This window comes from Xenopus laevis, chromosome 7S (assembly GCF_017654675.1).
Source record: "Xenopus laevis strain J_2021 chromosome 7S, Xenopus_laevis_v10.1, whole genome shotgun sequence".
In the NCBI taxonomy this organism is placed as follows: domain Eukaryota; kingdom Metazoa; phylum Chordata; class Amphibia; order Anura; family Pipidae; genus Xenopus; species Xenopus laevis.
In genome coordinates this window covers 84,296,366-84,319,324 of record NC_054384.1, presented here as the reverse complement: position 1 = coordinate 84,319,324, position 22,959 = coordinate 84,296,366, and the positions used below count along the sequence as shown (strand labels likewise).

At 38.8% G+C, this 22,959-nt stretch overlaps 1 protein-coding gene across 3 annotated transcripts in view; it reads left to right on the top strand.

The window, feature by feature from the left end:
• XB5818699.S (provisional ortholog of coiled-coil domain containing 50 S homeolog) overlaps positions 1-22,959 on the top strand; it is a 74,022-nt gene that overhangs the window by 45,387 nt on the left and 5,676 nt on the right. For 2 of the 3 annotated variants that reach the window (XM_018226932.2, NM_001092756.1), the window contains 6 exon segments: positions 13,483-13,555; positions 15,275-15,892; positions 16,768-16,904; positions 18,695-18,757; positions 19,273-19,404; positions 21,618-21,739. In XM_018226932.2, the coding sequence (XP_018082421.1) occupies positions 13,483-13,555; positions 15,275-15,892; positions 16,768-16,904; positions 18,695-18,757; positions 19,273-19,404; positions 21,618-21,739 (1,145 nt within the window). 3 annotated transcript variants of the gene reach the window in all.

Sequence of the window (22,959 nt, the reverse complement as noted above, 5' to 3'; positions counted from 1 at the left end):
TCATGTCAAAGTATTTCCCTGGAAGTTCAGTAGTTGGTCAGGGGTGTCGGTTTCCCTAGTCTACCAAAAGGGAATTTACCTTGGGATTGGCCCCTTTCTGTGGACCCCCACTTACTGGTGATTGATGGCGGTGACTGGTGACAAAAGAGCCTGGGTTGATGGTAGACATCAGTAGGAGAAGACAGTGTTAGAAAAGATCTGTTGTAGCTTGCTGTAGGAGTGAGATACAGGATTAGGGTAGCTAGCTGATCAGCCTGAAGCTCCAACAAAAAGGCCAGAAGATAGGGACTCCAGCAGTTAGGCTCAAGAATAGAAGCTTCCAGGAGTAAGGGACCACTGTGAGCACCCGTTAGCACTGCAGACAAGTTCACTGATCCGTGAGTTCTACCACTGCTGTTGCAACTGCTATACCTGTGTAACACCATTAAATTAACATCATTCATGACACATACGTCACAAAAGTCATTATCTGAGGTATCTGCGAAGTGATTGTTGATTGTACCATCTATACAAGTCAATAAAGAGCTTTCATTTTATTGAAGGGACCCTTGGTGCTCAGTATCGGTAGATCAAGTTCTCTGTGTGTAAATCAGTGTGGTTAACCCTTTGCCCACCAGTAGAGGAATGGGCCACCTGAGAGAAAGATCCCCATCTAACACATGTTCTACAGGGAGTTGTGTTTTGTCTGGCCAAGTGTGAGATACCAAATCTACAAATTAGTTTTACAATTATGTTAACTTAGCCAAGTCAAAGTACTAGCTGCCGTCTAATGGAAAAAAGTAAATCAGGCAAAATAAAATTGTCGATTTAGATGGAAATGGCAGTTCTGGATTTCAGAGCTTTCTAGATATTTGGTTTCTATGTAATGGATGCCATTGGGGAAAGGGAGGTGCATAGATTAGTTGGGATATATGAAATTGAGTGCTCAGGAGAGATGGGCCCTTGGAAAACTGAGACCACAAAGTCTGGACTTAATGCATGATGCAGTCAAGTCTCAGTCATTATTAAAATAAAGGTAATATTTTTAGACATTAAAGTGGACCTGTCACCTGTATAATAAAAGTCATTTTCTAATTAAACATGAAATCCAATTTCTAATTCTCTTCACGGTTTAATTGTATAGCCAGGGCATGGGGATGGACATTAGGTCCCCCATTCTGGTGCACAAACAAGATTCTGAGATGATGCGAGTCTTGTCTTAATAACAGTGTCCACAAAATGGCTCCTGCCTGCTTGTTATAATTATGAATTCCCAGACTGAAGCAAAAGAAGATTAATATAATTTATATAGTGTAATTAAAGTTCATTTTGCTTGACTGATGTGATAAAATATAATTCTGAATATTTCTTTGGGGTGACTGGTCCCCATTGAGTTCTATTTGGGCCATTGAGAAGCAAGAAGTTGTGTGTAATTCCCACTTTGCCTTCCTCCAAAGACCAGGCCTGAATACAGGTGCCTCTCTAAAGACATGCCCAAGTCACTCATGCTTTGCCAGTATCCTAATAGATTTTTATTTTGCTTAGTGCCTTATCTTTTTTCATTTTACGTAATGATGTATATGTATAAAGTTGCACCTTCTAAAGGATATATTTTCTCTTTAACACAAACATCCGTATGCTGACAAATGCTTAAATAGTCTGAGAAATCCTGTCATGGTACTTTCTGTATATTTGTTTGGGAAGGCCTGAACTCCAAACTGCTCATTTGCTGCCCTCTTGTGGTATTTTCTGTCATGTCAGTCTAATTCTTGTCGGTAGGAAAGCTTATTTCATACATTTATAGAGCAAAAAGATAACAAAAAGGTGGTATAAAGATGAAAGGAATATGCATCTCTTCTTCAGAGAGTTGAAAGTTTTCATTAACTTGTATTTCCATACTTTACTTTCTTTTTCTGTTTTGAAATGTAAAATATTTCGCAGGACAGTCCCGATTTTGACAGCTCAGCCCGCAGTCCTGGATAGTTACTGAAATGTCCCGACTTTCTCTTTGATCTCCTGCACTGAACAGCCATAAAAAGATACAACGTTTCTAACTAAATTGGCTTTTGGCAGAGAGCCCAGAATATGTGCCAGGTGGACTTAGATACTTTTGTAACAAGTTATGATAAGCAAAGAAGCAATTGTAACAATTTAAGACAAGAATGTCTCTTGGGGAAACTGGGACTTGCAGCTTAAAGGGCAATTCACCTTAATTAGCAAAACTGTAATAACACATAAAAACTACAGAAATGTGTTCAGACTTTCATAACCTGCCAAATTGTGTATAATGAACATGGTAATTAGGGGGTGTGACCAGAAAAACAGACGTGGTCAAAATATTTTTGCCTCTTTCTATTTCCAAAATGTTGGGAGGTATGGCCACCCGATTTATTTCAGGTTTTTCTTTATACTGTAGAAGGTGACTCCTGGAAATCCTGGTGGCTCTATGAATGTATTTATCTACAATCCATGTGGTTGTAGCCCCTATTAAAGGAATTGTTCAGTATGAAAATATAAAATCTGGGTAAATAGGCTGTGCAAAATAAAAAATGTTTTTAATATAGTTAGTTAGCCAAAAATGTAATGTATAAAGGCGGGAGTGACTGGATGTCTAACATAATAGCCAGAACACTACTTCCTGCTTTTCAGCTCTCTTGGTTTCCACTGATTGGTAACCAGGCAGTAACCAATCAGTGGCTAAAGGGGAGGGCACATGGGTCATAACTGTTTGCTTATGTCCCATGTGGCCCCCCTTCAAGTCGTTGACTAACTCAGAGTTAGAGAGCTGAAAAGCAGGAAGTTGTGTTCTGGCTATTATGTTAGACATCCAGTCACTCCAGCCTTTATACACTACATTTTTGCCTAACTATCAATATTGGAAACATGTTTTATTTTGCACAGCCTATCTATTTACCCAGTGTTTATTTTTACACTGAACTGTTCCTTTAATGAAGTCTGCTTTGAGTGTTTTGAGGTGGTGATTCCTTTCAGTGGTGTCAGAGCATATACGATTATATCATAAAGCCTGGCTGTAGATGATGGAACGTCTTGTGTTGTCTGGGTGAAAGCTGTCATACATTAAATATGATGGTTACAGATTCAGTAATATCTCAATAAATAGTAAACTAATAACTCGGTTCAATATAATTTATAACTCAGTGAAAACAGTATGCATTTCACATGTTTTGAATTTATGATGTAAACAAAGCCCATGTTCCCAAATGTTATCAGTGTTGCTTAAAAAATATTGCTCTAATTTGTAAAGGGGTTATAGCGTTGAGCCAAAAAATCAGTTTACTATATATAAACGAAGCATTTGTGTCTCTTGTCAAAAGCCTCAAAGTGAACAGGTGGTACTTGGGGGCACATACTGTATATGGTGGAGTTATTTTGGTTTCCCATGCAATCACAGAGTTTATCATAATAAACAGATTTGAATCGAGTGCAAATGTGCATCCTATGTATATGGCTGGTGGTCGACAGTTATGTGCCTTACAAACCTGTGTTGTGCTTTTGAGAGAGGAACTTTGTACAGTTGCGCAAGCAAATAAATATTTTTTACGTCTCGAGTGCCCTGGTGACAAAGTAGATTTGATACAAGCATCGAGGCACACCTGTGGGGTGAATTGAAATTCTAATGTGATCCCCAACATCCGTGCACCAATTATGAAGCCTGGCCATAGAAGTAGAAGGTGAAGACTGTGTTAACAACAAAGACATGACCAAGTTCATAGTATTACCCTTGGTTATAGAATGGGATGTTGGACAAGCAGGTGCACATTAACATTTTTTTTCATAAGCCAGATCTATTTTTAATCCGTATATCTTTTCCCCTACCCTGTAACTAGGGTTGCCACCTGTCCGGATTTGACCCAGACAGCTCAGTTTTTGGAAGGGATGTCCGGGTCCAAATTAGGAAATCCAGACAGAAAATTGAAGTGAATGACATGGCTATCAGCCAATCGCTGATCGGCACATCATCTGTCCCGCCCCTGACGTCATCCACCCCTCCTCCCACATTACCCACCCCCATCACCAGCCTGTTCCCCTGCACATTTTCACACAAAAAAAATGTGAAAAAGGCAACTCTACCTGCAACAACTATATAGTCCTCCATGGACCCTGTGCCTAGGGCAGCAGCTTAAAGGGATTATGATGCTAAAAAACTACTTTTTAAAATATGACATGGGCATGTAAAGGCAAAAAACTAAAATCCCATTTTTACTTTCTTTAATGAAAAAGAAACCTATCTCCAATATACTTTAATTAAAAAAATGTATACTGTTTTTATAAGAAACCTGACTGCATGCAGTGAAACTCTCCCTTCATTTACTGCTGTGGATAGGAATTGTCAGATGGTCCTAACTGCTGAGCAGGGAAACAATCATACTTATGAACAGCAGGGGGAGCCCCCGCCTTACTTCCCAGCCATGCAGAATTCAAGCAGCTTTGTTTATGACAATCCCTAAGCAGCCCAGACCACACTGAGCATGTGCACAGTCTTAGTCTTGCAAAGATGTTTAACAAAGTTACAAGATGGTGACCCCCTGTAGCCAACTTTGAAAGCATAAATTATTTGTTTGATTAGACCTGTGGTGCAGTAAGTTCATGTTTATATTTAGTATACAAAATACAGCATTTCTAGCCTTATTCTATTTTAGACTTTACATGCCCTTTAAGGGGCAAATTTACTTATGGTCGAATCGAACGATTCAAAGGGTTTAATCGTTCAATCGAATGATTTTTCGTTAATTCGAATGAATATCGGTAAATCCTTCGACTTCGAATATCGAAGTCGAAGGATTTACCGCTATTCGTTCGATCTAACGAAAAATCGTTAGATTGACTGATTAAATCCTTCGAATCGTTCGATTCAAATTATTTCAATCCATCGATCGAACGACTTTTCTTCGACCAAAAAAAGATTGCTAAGCCTATGGGGACCTTCCCCATAGGCTAACATTGACTTCGGTAGCTTTTAGGTGGCGAACTAGAGGGTCGAAGTTTTTTCTTAAAGAGACAGTACTTCGACTATCGAATAGTCGAACGATTTTTAGTTCGATTCGAAGGTCAAAGTAGCCAGAAAAAACATTCGAAATTTGAATTTTTTTTTCTTCTATTCCTTCACTCGAACTAAGTAAATGGGCCCCTTAAACTTACCTATAGGTCATACCTATTTGCCTCTCCTGTGATTGGTGCATAGACAAGCTGCCTGTTTATTTACCAATCTATGTGAGAAGGCGAGGCAGGCTGAGCTTATGGGAGCACTGGACCTGTATACAGCCCTAGCACTAACAAGAGACCACACAAATTAATGAAAATGTTTGACTTATCTGTTAGGCCTGACATTTGGAACAATTAAAGGGCAAGTAATATCCTTGACTTGATGTAGACGTGTTTAATCATTCTTGCTGTGGTAGCGCACAGCACATGTTCTTCATCCAGGGCAAAGAGCAAAATGAGAAATCATTCTAATTTGGGCTAAAATGCAAAATTCGTGGGGGTCTGCTTATTGTGGGAAGTATCACATCCACCGTACACCACGCTGACTTGCCCTTACTAACAGTTGCTTCTCTTTCAGATGACGTGTGACATTGTTCGCTGCTTTATAATAACACTCAGACCCAGAGGGGATTTCCAGCTCTTCCTATACAGCACACGCCTTTCATTTTAGCCTCATGCTCGCTAGTCTCTTATCATTCTGACTTACACTGCGCCCAGTCACACTTGCACCCTCGCAAAAACATAAAGGTCATTCTGAATTTCCCTTGGGGGCGGAAGACCTTTTTAATCTGACGTACAATAAAAAGACAGGAAATAAGGAGTACAAATTAAACAGTGCTGGTTGTCTCACCCTGTGTATCAGTGGGAGTTAGAGATGTGCCCGTAAATGTGAATTATACACTGCAATCAGAAATTACAAGTATTCAAACCTAAAAGAAAATCTTATTGCTCTTAATTAGTGTACGTCTGAGCATGTCGTTGGGCTGTGAGCTGTTTTGCTTTGCAGGGTGCTTTTCAAATACTCATTTGGAAATTCCAGTGTATTTCCTGGGACAAACCAATGGCCTGTCTTCTTGAAATTCTGGAAATGTGTTTATTGGTTAAATAAGCAAACAGCATGGATATAATCCTTTGATCTAATTTCCTCTAATCCAGCTGGTTTCCTTGAAATGGAATTAAAACTACAAAGCAAGCGCTTCTATGAAGGATCTAGTCTCTTGGGTTCCTAAATAACAAATCCTAAACGGAATCTTTGTTTTTTCATTATATTTTTATTTCAAAGGACGGAGTGCAACATGAGATTAATGCAATGTTTTAAAATGTTAAAGAATTACCGACAACAGAAATGAATCCTTTTGTTACATCAATCATAACATCTCTTATGTTTTTGCATGTTATTTATAATTTTACTATACAACTATTACCCATTTGATCCCCCATGTTCCACTACCAGGGGCTGCCATATTTATGCATTAGAAACTCTGACGGGATGAGAAGGGACAGTCGGGTTTAGGAACTTCAAGAAACACTTAGTTACAAAAGCAGACCTTTCAGCAAATAACAAGTAACATGACCTATAGGTAACTATTAATGTTTAATGCCCACACTGTAGAGTGTCCTTTATAGCAATAACAGCTTTGATTATGTTTATGATTTCATCTGTGATATATGTTAAGTATATGGCAGTTTGCATGGTTCCATAATGATATTGGCCCATACTCAAGGGCTGCTGATCCCTTTCCCAGGTTCAGCTGCTGTCTATCATGTGCGCAGTATGGTGCCCAAGCTAGTGCATGGCTACTGATTGGGGCATGAGAATGACTTCACTGGCTGAAGACAAGCCTAGTAGATTGCTCTACATATCCACTGTGTTTTGTACAATTTTTGGTGCATACAATCCCGACCAATATATGTGTGCACTTGTCAATTGACAGGCTTTTTATATATTTCATCTTCCAATGGGCTATGTTGGAAGAGGAGTACAGATCTTCCTCACTTTCTCCTGTTCTGATCAGTCAGGCTGTTGGCCCAAATGAGCAGAGCATTGCAACAATGGTCATACTCTGTAGTGTTGACCCCAACCCTAACCCACATTCTTCCAACCCAAACCACCATGACCCAGCTCACTGTCATTATTTATATTCCCATGCCCACCCTTCTGCTCTCTGAAATTACTAAAGGCTTCAGGACAGCAAGGTGTATATAAATAAGTGATGGCCTAAAGAAGGAAGAGAAACTTAAAAGGTATCTTAGATGAGGTGGAGTAATTTGGTCAGGCACCTGCCCACAATCCCCAAAAGAGTGCAACACAGTCAACATTAACACTGTGTATCACTACTCATATAATTTCTGTCGGTTTGTCGAACAGGCTCATCAACTGGATACTGTAAGGAAACACCCTGTATATGGCGCAGGAGCAGTACCTTTAGTAACATTGGACTGTAGTACAGGCAGGGCCGCCGTTAGAAATCACGAGGCCCCATACAACAACTTTCGGGGCCCCTGCCCATCCCGGCCCCAAACCCCACCCCAGATCCCGCCCACTCCACTTCAGTTAAAAGACCACACAGACATCAGCGCTAAAAAAGGTAACCCCCCCCCACACACAAGTTATAAAAAGCAACATTTAGTTGATACATTTCTCAGCAGCATCTCTGGAGTATTAGCAACTATTGTATCAGATCTAACAGCTGCCTGTAATGAAACCCAGAAATTCCATTCAGCAGGGACAAAAATAAGAAATGTATCAACTAAATGTATGCATTTAGAACAGTTTACAGGGTCGGCGACCCCCCCTCCCAGGGCTGCTTCAGAAGGTGAAAAAAGACACTTGACACTTCAATATTATAAAAACAGTCACACATAGAAAATATAAAGTCATTGGAAAAAGTCATTATTTCTGGTGATCTATCTGAAACCAACTAGTTGTTTGAAGGTGAACCACCCCTTTAACCCTACTAGAAAATCATGTAAACATTAACGGGCAGATTTATCTCACCATAGAAAAACTCAAGTTCTATTCATTCCTATGCGATTTTTAGAATCGTATTTATCAATGGAGTTTACCATTTGATAAATATGCTGTTAAAAATCCCTTAGGAATGAATAGAAAATGAGTGAGTTTTATTGTGGTGAGATCTAAATTCACGTCTTGATAAATCTGCCCCTAAATAAACCCAATAGGCTGGCATTGCTTCCGATGAGCATTATTTATAGCCTAGTTTGGATCAAGTGCAAGGTACTGTTTCGATATTACAGAGAATAAGGAAATTATTTTTAAAACTGTAGATTATTTAGACAAAATGGACTCTATGGGAGACGGCCTTTCCGTAATTCAGAGCTTTCTGTATAACAGGTTTCCGGGTAACCGAATCCATACCTGTACCTAAGGAGCAGAAGAACAACCCTTTGCTATGTTATAGACAAATACAAGAGTCCTCTGCACTCAACCCATTATCAATATATTTAAGACAGAGACATTTTGTGCATACTGCTATGTTATGTTTGTACTAGGGGAAACATACTGGGACTTTTGCTTGACCTTTAAACCAAGTATGAATACTTCTGACATAATTGATGCCTGGGGCCATGAAAATTTACCGGCGTCAAAAAAAATGGACGCTGTCGTCCGTTTTTTATCTCCCCAAACACGTACTTACTGTGACTTGCAAGCTGTATTTGCAAATATTTCGCTGGAAATTCGCAAATTTTTCGTCGAAGCGAAATGCCCCAAATTCACCCATCACTATATAGTTTAGTCACTCTCCCATTTGTACCTACTCTCTTCTGCTTTGTTTATAAAAAGGACCAATCTTTCCTGTAAATGCTATTTATCTCATTCATTGCCTTAAAGAAAAGTTTACGTGTGGTCAGCTGCCATGTGGTTAATAATATTCTATTGGTTTTTAGTAGCTGTGCCTGTCCCTGGTGGTCAATGTATTGGTTTTGCATTCACTTCACTTTTGCTTAGTTGCGTTATTGGTGTTTTTCTTTTGTCATTGAAATTAACCTTGCACATGTCAAATAATAAATTAATAATAAATAGACATAATAATAAAAAAAAATAATATCACTTATAATCACAGGTTAAATGTACTGTCTCTTTAAGAAAAAACTGAATGATGGGGGAAGGTAAGATTTATGAGCATGCAAGTCCAAAGAATTCCAAGGAGAAGCAGGCATAATAAAGAAAATTAGTGGTTAAGGCAGGGATGGCAATAATCCGAAAGAAGGGGACTATGTGATATTAAAAAAGTAAACGTTAAAAGAGAGAACCTACCCTGGTACGAAGCTGCATCTGCAATTTCCCCATTAGACTTTTTTTTCAGGCAGTGTTTAATAGATAATAGATTCAGTTTATTATGCGCACTAACCATGGCATGGTGGAAGGGGGTCTATGTGATCATAGTACAGGTGTGGGATCCATTATCCAGAAACCTGTTATCCTGAGAGCTCTGAATTATGGAAAAGCTGTCTCCCTAAGACTCCATTTATCCATTTCCAGATAATTCATATTTTTAAAAATGATTTCCTTTTTCTCTGTAATAATAAAACAGTACTTTGTACTTGATCCAAACTTAAGATATAATTAATCCTTATTGGAGGCAAAACCAGCCTATTGAGTTTAATATTTAAATGATTTTTAGGTATGGAGATCCAAAGATCCGTTTTCTAGAAAACCCCAGGTCCCTGTACCTGATTTACTATTTCAACAATAGCTGACTCTCAGAACACTAGAGAAATATTTCAGTGCTAAAAGGGTCTTATGCACATTATGTGATGACATTAGAGGCCGGCGCAATGCAGTAGGTGGAGTAATGACACCAGGGCGGGGTAATCACATCACTTAAGGTGGCCATACACAGGGAGAGCCGTTTGTTTGGCAATATTATCTCCCCGATATGGCCACATTGAAGTGGGCGATATCGGGCTGATCCGATTGTGGACCCTAGGCCCCAACAATCGGATCAGAATGGAGGCCATACGGGCAGTCGGATCGCGGCACCGCATCAATGAAAAGATGCGGCCGTGATCCGATGGGATCGGCCAGATATCGATCAGGGATGCCCGTTAGATGACCCCACACATGGGCCAATAAGCTGCCGACTCGGTCTGTTGGCAGCTTTTATTGAACCTTGTATGGGGGCCTTAAGACACAATTGGCTGGATTTCCATCTAATTTTCTCAATGTTGTAAACTAGACGGAAAGATTTGATGTCCAGTTCAAAATCACACTGGTAGCTACCCTATCTCTTATCTATATTCTGCCGGATGAGTAAGCCCAATCCTTTTATTACAGGTATGGGATGTATTATACAGACATCAGTTATCCAGAAAGCTCTGAAATACAGCAATGATTTAGAAAAGCAGTTACTTATTTTTGATTGATTTGCTTTTCTTTTTGTTTCTGTAATAAGAAATAAACCTCACCTGATAATTCATTTTTTTTAATAAATTCTTTATTTTTCATTTTGCACATCAGCATAAACCATTTTTAGTATATACACATATACAATGGATTTTTCTATTAAATCTTTCAACCACACTATACACCATCCAGTACTGCACCATTGCTACACGTTTTCCATGCATGATAAGTATACAAAAATAGAATATCAACAAACTCAATAAAAAGAAAAAGAATGAAAAAGAAAAAAAAGCAGCTATAGCATCTTCTTGACATTATGTATTTCCATATACATTACTAAAGAAAAAGAAAGTGCATATACAGATAGTTACTTGGCTGGAAGAGGAGGGCCGCTGGGTATACAGGAGAGTAATATTTATATAAGCTCCACTCAAGAATGAGGTGTTAACTTATGCAGAAAATGAAAAGTTTGGTCATACCTTTTATTGGCTAACTGAATAAGTAACAATTTCAAGCTTTCGGAGCACACAGGCCCCTTCTTCAGGCAAAATACAAATGAAAGGCTGGAAAGGCACATCATATATATTGTTATTATATAGATCATTGAAAAAGGGTTTATGGGCAATACATTAGAAAGTTACAGATAGACAGAGATAACTTGTAGAGATAATAAAAGTAATTAGGGAGGGTTGTAAATAGTCCAGGGGTCTGGATTCAGTCAGGCCACATAACTTGAACTAGACCAAGACAGAATAGGGTAAGGTTAACTTATATCTGAGTAGTGACCTGCCTTAAGCCACAAGGGCTGCATATTCTGTTGAATCTGTAAAAATAAGCCAATGAGTCCTTTTTTGTCTGAATTTGTCTTCTTGTGTTCGGTTATCTCTAGGGATTTTAAGTCTCTCAAACTGGTATATTTCTTGAATCTGACGAGCCCATTCCTTAATCGAAGGAGTCTGCCCTGTTCTCCAGTATCTAGGGATTAGTGCTCCGGCCACATTAATCAAGATTGACACAACTGAGCGTTTATATTGCACCATAGGCATTGGATAATTCATTTATTGGCCAGATTATTGTTTGATCAAAACCAAACTGGTGGCAACCTACTTTCATCAGTCCACAAATCCATTTCACTTTAGACCGCTCAATGTGTTCTTTGACAAATTGTAAGCTCTTCAGGATGTAACTTTTTTTAAACAATGGGACTTTGCGGGGGCTTCTTGCTGATCGCTTGATATAGGTATCTTCTAATTGTAACAGTATCACGGGTAACTTTAGACCTTCTTTGATCTTCCTGGAGCTGATCATTGAGTCTTTGCCACTTGTTGACTTGTTTATCACGTATATTGTACAAGATTTATCATCCAGTGCTTCACACCCCTCACTTTAATAGTGAGCATTTTTCACTGTGACCTATTGCTGACATGTTAATATTTTGACACTTAGTCTACTGACATCACAAGCATAGTCCTGACCCCCTCATGATTATACTTTGTAAATGGAAGCTCAGATCCTTTTATGTAAATGTAGATTTACGTCACACTGCATGCAAAGTGTATGGCTTAAATGTTTTCTGGCTCAGTCAGAATATCACTTCCCTAATTTGCTTTGTACTTTATTTAGAAAAGAAAACAAGAAAATATATCAAGGTTAGTAGCCTTTAAAGGGGTAGTTCACATTTAAATACGTTATAGAATGGCCAGTTCCTAGCAACTTTTCTGTTGGTCTTCAGTTTTTATAACTTTTAAATGATTAGCTTTCAAATGGGGGTCACTGACCCTAGCAGCCAAAAACCTATTGCTCTGTGAGGCTACAGTTCAATTGTTGGTGTTACTTATCTTCCTATTCAGATGCTCTCCAGCCTGTCATTCAAACCACTGCCTGGCTGTTTGGGTAAATTTCAGCAAAAATTGCTGAAATTACCAACTGGAGAGCTGCTGACCTAAAAGCTTAATGATTCAAAAATCACTAGACAATGACAACCAAATGCAAGTTGTCTCACTGCCTTTCACTTATGAAAGGAGAACATGATTTGCCGACGGGAAAACCGCCGATTTGACCTTCCACCTCCACCGGTCATTGCATACAAGGGGTGGCTTTTGGCCCGAAAATGCACACAAACTACTATATGCTACTCTTTCTTATGGTGGCCATACACGGGCAGATAAAGCTGTAGATAACTGTCCTTTAGACCAATACTGCAATTTATCTGCCCTTGTTTGGGGACTTCCGACGGGTCTTCCTGATTGTTATCTGGCCACGATATAGATCGGGAAGGTTTAATTTTTCAGCCGACCGACGCGTCTGAGCCCATTGCTCCTCGATGCAATCCGATCGTTCGGCCCTAGGGCCGAATATTCGGATTACCCCAATATAGCCCTGCCATTGGTGGGCATATCAGTGAAAGATCTGCTCGTTTGGGGATGTCGCCAGACGAGCGGATCTCTTCATGTATGGCCAGCTTTAGTCCAGTGTGCTACAATAATATTCGTCTTTGTTCTGTGTTACCCAGACATTCAAGAATGGGATCACTCTATTGGTACCAGCTTTTCTAACATTTTTTTTTTCTTATCCACCAAAGTACAGGTATGGGATGCTTTATCCAGAAGCTCATTATCCAGAAAGCACCAAATTACAAGAAGGTCATCTCCCATATACCACATTTTAATTGAAGTATTAAAAAATTTAAAACATTTCCTTTTTTCTGAAATGAAACAGTTGGTTGTAATTGTTAACAACCAAGATAATAGAAATCCTTATTGAGGCTATACAGTTCTACTGGGTTCATTTAATGTTTGAAATAATTATTAAGTGACGTATAGAGATCTAAAATATGGACAGACCCTTTATCCGGGAAAACCCCCAGGTTAGAGCATTCTGGATAACAGGTCTCATGCCTGTATTTTTATTAGTATAGTATAGAGTGCTGTGTACAGAGTGTGGCAGACAGTGGTGACAATGCTTAGGCCGCTAGGGTAAACTCTGTAAAGGGTGCAAATGATAGATTTTTACAAGGGAGTAATAAAGTCTTAGGTTGTGATGGAATAGAGGGTTTGCTCTGAGATCAAAAGGACATCTTCTTATGGAATTATTGCTTTGCTTCTGTTAAATTACGATTTATTTCTCCTTAGGAAATAGCCAAACGCTTGCAGCAACTTGAGGAGCAGGAACTGCGCAGGAAGAGCTACGACAGGTCCATGGGAGGTATGCGATCCATCACCTTTCCCCTCCACCCATGACTTTGTTAACATGTATTATAAAAACTATACATCTAGCCATTATCTTACCATTCTTAAATACAGCTAGAGTGTATTAATAGTATGCAGGAGGGGTACAAGAACTTTGCCATTAGTCCACTGGTAGCATCAATATACCATAGCCAATGTAAATGTATATGTATTCCCTAGGGAATATATATAAGGAGATCAGTGCCTGTGGCAACAGAAATTAGAAACAAGCATAGCGTAATACGTTCAATTAAAGGGAATATCACCCTGTGTGTGTGAAAATTTTTTATAAATGTGCTCCCCTTTTCCTTGGGCAGCTATTAATTAGCAAAAGAAAGACAAATCCAGGTGAATATAAGGAGAAGAGATGTTCTTCCTATACAGCAAAGGTGCAATCCCATAGTAAAGTGCCTCCACACTCTGTGTAAATTGCCTACTTACAAACCACTGCTGTGGCTTTATGCATATCAAGAAAAAATCCTTTCTGGCCCCTCCTCCAGATTACCGCTCCTGCCAGACTCCGGATTAGAAATAGGAACCGAGGATAGTGTGATACCGTTTTTATTAAAATATAATTAAAATCAAGTAAAAATACACTCACATTTACCCTCTTTGGGTAATACGCATTCAGTGCCAAAAAGTTTGTGCGTGGTCCCTCGGGGCAGTCCTGCCGGTTTTTTCAGACTCCCTTGTGGTGCCTCTCCTGGGTCCAAAGCGTACCCCAACACATGGTTAATCCTAGCTCCTGAAGAAGTACAATCCATGACAAAAAAATGGAACAAATAATTCTGTTGTATATTTCCCACTTTAATCCATGTATGACCTCAAATTGGTCAGCCTGGGTCTGATTAGGCAAAAGAATATTAGGTGTTTCTCTTTTAGCAGATGTAAAACTAAATTATAAATTAATATGAAACACAGTGCTCATAGAAATGTGTTTCCACATTGTAGCCATTCAATTGTGAGGAACGATGGTAGATGGGATTTACCATGACGTCCCATCAACACTTACAGAGGAGGTAACAGTACAGGATGCCAGTAATGCTATAATGCAATGGGATTATAGGACTGCCTGTTGAAACTGCCACATACAAACTCATATGGCAGTCAGTAAGGATCAAATATGACAAATAGCACTGCCAAAGTTGTACCGGTTTGGGCACATTAATTAACTGAATTAGAAAAGTTCTGCAAGGACTGATAAAAAAGCAAAAGGAGCATTGCCTTCTCCATTTTGCTGAAGCACAAATCTATTTACCTCTTTATTATATATGAATTATGTTTATTTTAGTGTTAACAACCTGTAAGAGGTGGATCCAAACACATTCAACTGGACATAGTAATGTTTAAACTCATGCCATTATTGCATTTCATGTAGCATCTTACTGACCCATTAATGCTTCTCATTGTGCCTCATATTATGCATGCCACTAAAATGCATTTGTTGTTCACTGTCTGTTCCAGCGATGTCCAGTCTGCAACCCTCCATGAACTTTACCTCCCACACTTTTTAGAGCCTTCAGCTATTTAGGACAGGTCTTGGGAGTTAAAGTGTAGGTCCGACTGGAAGATCGTTGGTTTGGCATCATCGATATGTCCATTTGCTATAAAGTGAAGCTGCTTCTGTCTGAAAATTGTAGCTTTTTACTGTGTGACACTTACTAACCTTAGCTTTGTGTTTGCATGTTTAATCAAGAACACAGCAGCCTTCAGCACCCGCAATACCTGACAGCTTTGGACTGTGAGGAGGAGGAGTACCTCTTCCAAAGTGGTAGTAAAAATCAGCTAAATGCATCCGATTACAGACGAGCACATTGGAATTCAGACCAAGACCATAGCCTGAGACAGTGTGAGGAACCGCTCAGCGGCATAAATTCTTCTCACAAAAGCAATTCCAACAAAGTGTCCTTTGGGCAAGTTCTTTATGACACTAACAATGCTAAAAATGGCAATTCAGCAGATATATGGAAAGAATCAAGCTGTAGAGAACCAGTACAGGTTCCATATAGGCATCCTAGAAATTCACTGGAACGAAGCCCATGCCATCCGAGCTGCACTGAGACACAGCATGCCCATGATAGGGAAATGAGTCGGAAACAGGAGAAAATAAGGGGGCACAGAGAGAAACACTGTAAGCATTACTCTGAGAGGTGCAGACGCTCAAGCTCAGACAGCGATGACTGTCCTGAACATTCAGTCAGGGACAAGCGAAGTCGACGTTCCCAGTGGAATCAAACTAAAGATCACCACCACCATCATCATCGTCCCTTGAATAACCTTTCCTCTAGGATATCAAGTCACGTTTTGAGATCAGGTACCTAAAGAATAACCATGCGCTGGTATATGTACAGGCATGCTCACTCTCAAGGCTAGCGTTTGTGCGCAAGTTTATTATATGGAGGCTCTTACATCTCTTTTCCTTTAGACCAATATTGGGGCACCACTCCCTGCTTGGAGAGTGGTAATTTTATATATATATTTCATAGATCTGACTCGTAATACACCACTAATCTCCAGTTATCTGCATGAATCTGCAAAAATAACTTGATTTATGTGCTTTTGGTATCAGCTTCTGTCTCTAGTGAAGTGCAATTTGATGATTATTAAGGAATCACTAGAATTGATTTACCCATGTAGTAGAAATTTTGATATTTACAGACATATTAATGTAAATGAAACTTGGCTAAGTTGTGAGTGAGTTTGTACTGAAGTTCTAAGTAGCACAGCACAACGTTTTGAGATCAGGTACCAAAAGAATAACCAAGCTAACTTTACTTGTATTAAATTTGGTTCATGTGCTGCTTATTATGTCCAACAGCCCTATGCTACACACCTTCTGGGTCCCCCCAGTGTGCACTGAAGTCCCTATACCATACATCAGTGGTCTGGAGGAGATATACCTTCAGGTTTCTTATGGAACAGCTTTTAATGTGACCTAGGGCTATATATAGCAGCCTTATAGCACACAAAGTCCAAATAACCAACATTACTTAGAGGGAATGAGACACACTAACTACTGGGGCAAATTTCAGTGAACCTAAATTATGGCATATTAATTAGAGCCTTGCCGTTTTCCATAATAACACAAATTCCTGAATTCATGGAGCTTTAATGGTAAATGCTAGGTGGTTCAAACTGCAGGTTGTTCAGATGTAACCTTGAGGGTTTAATGCTCTGACTTTTTGGTAGGTGAAGAAGCGAGGCCAACCTTTGATATAGAACCATTAGAGTGGCAGATGTCAGAGTTGCAAGTTCAGAACCCTGACCAGCTCCTGAAAGATGAAGAATTGGCTCGGCGATTACAGGAGCAAGAGGAGAAACGCATAGTAAGTGCTTTCATGGCAGTACAGTTTGTACCAATCATGTCTGAGATGTCTGGGTTTTGCATCAGATATCACCCATTTGTATGCAATTCCGTCTGCACTTCCATTACTTTAAGGCAGGGATCCCCAACCTTTTGAAGCCTTGAGCAACATTCAGAAGATAAAGGAGTTGGGGAGCAACACTAGCATGAAAAATGTTTTTGGGGTGCCAAATAAATTTGATATATGTGGATTGTACACCTACATTGAGACTCTGTTTGGCAGAGCACCTGGTTTTTATGCAACTAAAACTTGCCTCCAAGCCTGGAATTAAAAAAAAAACTCCTGCTTTGAGGCCACTGAGAGCAACATCCAAGGATTTGGAGAGCAACATGTTGCTCACGAGCTACTGGTTGAGGATCACTGCTTTAAGGTGTTGGCCATGATCTTTCTTTTAACATACTATAGCCCTCCTGTTGTTTTATGAGCTAATAACAAAGGAAAGAATAGCAGTGGCCATATTTCATTTATTTTAGCCACTAAAACAGTCCAAAATGCTATACAGAGAGATATTATAGAACTATTCCAACATAGGTACTACTGTGTGAGAGGCAGAATGCAGCAGGAACATTTTAATGTGTAGTGCTCCTAAAAAAGAAATAAGGTTCTTTTTGAATGGTATCCTACCCCCACATTGCGGCATAAATTGTTCCCAGAAACTTCAGCTGCTTGCTGGCGATGCCATCAAAGCCCAGTGACTTTGTTCCATATTTATTGGACATGTCCAATCATAACACCACTCTGGGATACGACAAGGACATACACTTGCCTTACAATTGAGAAAGATCCATTAACCCACTTGTTGGGCCTGCCACTTGATAACGTTGGTAAACGCACCCAAAAATTTGCTCAAAGCGTATTAATGGGAACAAGGTGTTTGATTGCAGCTTGCTGGAAAGCTTCTAACAACGTCAGAATTAGTGAACAAAATACAGCAAATAAGGAGAATTGAATATCTAACTGCCCTTCTACATGATACCTCAATGCCTTTTATGGAAGACTTGTATCTCTGGGACTCGTATCAGGACCAATTACAACATCATATGGGATAATGGTGAAATAGGGACTATAACAAGGGGTACAAGGTTTTGCCTTATTAGTAAATAATCTCCGTGCCGAACCAACGCACATACCCAACAATGGGAACATGAAGTCGCAGACATAAATCTTGCAAACCTTAACCATATCAATTCATTCTTAAGATATTCTGAAATGTAGAGTGTCTCTCATATGGATGTGTCAACTTTTTGAAACATAACGGATGCACAAAGCATCTTCTGTTATATACAGTAACATTTTGGTTTGCCTTTTATTTTATTATTTTTTTGTGCCTTTTTTTCTATTTGTTTGTTATTTCCTTAATATTTTTTTCTTTGTTTTTCAATGTGATTAAAAAACAATAAAAATATGGTTTAAAAAAAAAAAAAGAAATAGATTGTGTGCATGGAGTGTTGTGCATGAGTTTCTCCGATACAATTGGCTCTTGATAAAATGGACCACTGTATTTGTGGACACAGTTATTGCATCTCCAACTCAATTATGTATTAATGAGGATATGCAGAACAGATTTGTGCACCCAATAAGCTCCTTGTGCTTTACTGACACTCCAATGTACCTCAGATTCCAGTTTCAGCTCCTTGGAACAAGTCACAGTCTCCAGTGTTCCAGGCTATCTAATGCTCCTATACATGAAAGTGTTATACAATAAATGTTGCACTGATATAATTTTATCAATAAAATGATATTTTTCATAGGCCAAAAAGAAACTGCAGGAACAGCAGGAAGACTTTCGGGCTGCCCAGGTTGCACAGGATGAGGTAAGCATACTGGTTTTTCCCTCTCTGACTGTACAGGTATGGGACCTGTTATCCAGAATGCTCGGGACCTGGGGTTTTCCGGATAACGGATCTTTCTGTAATTTGGGTCTTCGTGCCTTAAGTCTACTAGAAATTAATTTAAACATTAAATAAACCCAATAGGCTGGTTTTGCTTCCAATAAGGATTAATTATATCTTAGTTGGGATCAAGTACAAGCTACTGTTTTATTATTACAGAGAAAAAGGGAATCATTTTTAAAATTTTGGATTATTTGGATAAAATGGAGTCTATGGGAGACAGCCATTCCGTAATTCGGAGCTTTCTGGATATCGGGTTTCCGGATAAGGGATCCTATACCTGTACCATAAATACACACGTTATGTGGCAACGGTGAAAAACATTATTTACGCAAACTACCAAACAAAATAACCTTATAATGCACTAAAATCCACAAAGATAATTTGTAAATATCCATGTCAGAGTTGTTATTCATTTCATCTTTGCTTCATTCTAGGAAATTGCCAAGTACATTCAGAGACAGGAGCTAAAAGCTCACAGACGGTCAGAAGAGCTGGATCTACAAAGAGAGAGTGATGATGACAGCAGCCTCTGTAGCTATTCTGAGAGGAGGTGTATAGCACTTAAGGTATATCCCCATGAAAGCCAAAACAAAACAATATTCGTGGCAAGAGAAGACAGACACATTTTCACCTATAATAGACACAAAAACAAAAAATGACTTTTAACTTTCTCCTGCCGATCTTCACACAGTCTCTCAGCTGTATCCAAAAACATCTCCAAAGTTTGTAAATAGATCAGTGCTTATGGCAACAGAGAAAAGAAAAACAGAAAACCAAAATAGTGCAGTTTGTTTGTTTATTTGGACGACACCCAGTGTTTAAAAATCTCTTTATAAGGTGTGCTTCCCCTTTAAATCTTCCACTGCTGTTGAAAGCATGCACAAGAAAGATCCAAAATAGTATATAACACCATTTATTAAAAATATGTGCAAACTTGTTTTGAAATTATATTTTTAATAAATGGTGTTCTACTATTTTGGATTTATATCTTTCTATATTGGGATTCGTGGAACTGAGCTAAAAGGAGAGGAAGGATCTGCTAATACTACAGGCAATATACCTTCATTTTGACTTGTAAGTAGGCATTTTAGCCACTTGGTGGATACAACTACTTGGATATAAAGGGATCTTTCTTGTGCATGCTTTCAACAGCAGTGGAAGATTTAAAGGGGAAGCACACCTTATAAAGAGATTTTTAAACACTGGGTGCCGTCCAAATAACCAAACAAACTGCACTATTTTGGTTTTCTGTTTTTCTTTTCTCTGTTGCCATAAGCACTGATCTATTTACAAATGTTGGACATTTTCACCTATGTTGTTGTTGCTGTTTGCTGGACTGCTTGCTTGTGCACTGCTTTACCTGCAGGGATTGCCATACAAACTGATCTTACTGGGGAAAATGATAGATGGCAATCACTTAGGTTTACATTTATTTTAAAATACAGCTCCCAAGAACTACTGTATTTAGTTATAATATGTAACTGGTCTCCTATAAGAAGTTGCTAGCTTCTATTTTAAGGCATGCAATAAGTTAACAATTTTTTTAGGGATGCACCGAATCCACTATTTTGGATTCGGCCGAACCCCCGAATCCTTCGCGAAAGATTCGTCCAAATACAGAACCGAATCTGAACCCTAATTTGCATATGCAAATTAGGGATGGGAAGGGGAAAACATATTTTACTTTCATGTTTTGTGACAAAAAGTCATGCAATTTCCCTCCCTGTCCCTAATTTGCATATGCAAATTTGGATTTGGTTCGGCCTGGCAGAAGGATTCGGCTGAATCCTGCTGAAAAAGGCAGAATCTCGAACCGAATCCTGGATTCGGTGCATCCCTAAATTAATTATGCATGGAGCTCCATCATTAAGGGGGTTATTTATCAAAGTCCGAATTTATCTCAATATTTTCTGCTACAAACTCTGATCGAATCCACTCAGGTTTTTTACGCTTATTTATTATTACATTTTCCCGAAAATCCGTTTTTTTCCGGATTTTTTCATCCAGTTTTCACGAATTTCAAGATTTCTTCGGAAATTTCAGCTGAAAACTCATGAAACCCAGCGCACATCAAAAAATCATTGGGACTTCTCCCATTGACTTATATGCAACCTCGACAGGTCTGAGAGGCCGGATTTTCTGATTCAGACTTTTCCATCCTCAGGGTTTAATAAATTCCGGAGAAAAATTTTTGTGATTTTTGCATTCCGGGTTTAGTAAATAACCCTCGAAGTCTATGATATATATCTATGGGAACGTGTCTTACTTTGTATTACGTCATTTACAAGAATAAAGTGGAATTTCCTTCAGGAAGAATCAAAACCTGTAACTGTTCTACCAAGACCCACAGCAGTCCTACAGCCACATCTTAGTGTCATCCTGGTAAAGTTTTGCTCCAATTATCCTGCATTTATTTTAAAACTTTTTTGCGTTCCTGCTGTTTCCAAAGATGTGGCAGGTGTACTCCCTGATTCTCATGTAACCTCTAGGTGCAAAGCCCACTAGCTTAACCCCAGCTCTTTTTTTGTTTTATTGACATAATAATTGCTACTGGTAGTTGCTTCTATCAGGGCTGAGACAGATTATAACTGTTTCCTGTTACTCCTGCATTGAGTATCTGCACTGCCAAAAGTATTGTATATCTACTGTAAGTTGTTTATGTATTTCAACTGCTGTATATCTCATAGTTGAGCTGAGCACAATTTAAAAGTCTCCCACAAGCTTATTTCCCCATGCTGGAACATGGCTGAAAAAAATTGCATCTGTCCTATCCCATTAGAATGAAGTGCCTTCCTGTAGCCAAGGACGACTGGATTCAGAGGGCCTGTCTTCTCCTGCCGAATGTCGCACCCCAGAAAGAATGAACAGCTCAAGAACGGAAGGAAGCGCCGACCAGACTAAGTAATGCTCATTTATTTCCAGTGACACCTCATGCTTTTACAAGTGAGACATTTAAAGGGGTTGTTCACCTTCAAACACTTTGTTTCAGTTCAGTTGGTTTCAGATTGTTCACCATTAATTAAGATTTTTTTTTTTCCACCTGTAAAAGTCTCATGATTCTTTGTCACCTACAAGTGCTTTCATGAGTCATAAACTATTTTATTTATCTGAACAGCATAAGCCATTAAAATTCCATTGGTCATATCAGTTCTGAACCATTTAGGTCACTGAAGATATAAGCCAGTTACTTGGAGTAAACGAATTCTATAAATACAGGTTTGGCATTCGTTTTGGAAACCTATTTTCCAGAAAGCTCAGAATTATGGAAAGGCCGTCTCCCATAGACTCCATTTTATCCAAATAATCCAAATTTTTATAAATGATTTCCTTTTTCTCTGTAATAATAAAACAGTAGCTTGTACTTGATCCAAACTAAGATATAATTTATCCTTACTGGAAGCAAAATCAGACTATTAGGTTTATTAAATGTTTACATGATTTTCTAGTAGACTTAAGGTATGAAAATCCAAATTACGGAAAGATCCATTGGCCAGAATACCCCAGGTCCCAAGCATTCTGGATAACAGGTCCCATAACTGTATAAATATAGATATATTATACTGATGTCCGTAGGAGAAGCCAAGGCCAAATCCAGTTTGGGTGAGATTTGCTTAGAATAGGATCTCCTAGATATTTCTGTGGGCTGAAACATTGGATATGCATTGTAAATAAAACAGATTTGTTTTCACGCCAAAAGGAGTGCAGATCCATTTGTTATGCTGCATGAAACTACTACAGTATATATATATATATATGTATATATAATCATGTAGAAAGCTGACGCACACTGGGATTTTTTTAAAAAAAGAAACATATTTATTGGATCGACGTTTCGGTCCTCACATGGACCTTTATCTTGATAAAGCGTCAGCTTTCTACATGATTATACAATTTCTTTCTGACAAGCACCTGGGTCTCTACTCCAGTAAGAGTGTGCCACAGCCCTTCCACATATATATATATATATATATATATATATATATATATATATATATATATATATATATATATATATATATATATATATACTCTCATTGTTTCCTGTCTGGTCTTTGTGGTAGCGGTGCTTATTCTATTTATGGATTGACCTCACCATTAGACATAAAGCTGTGGCTAAGTGT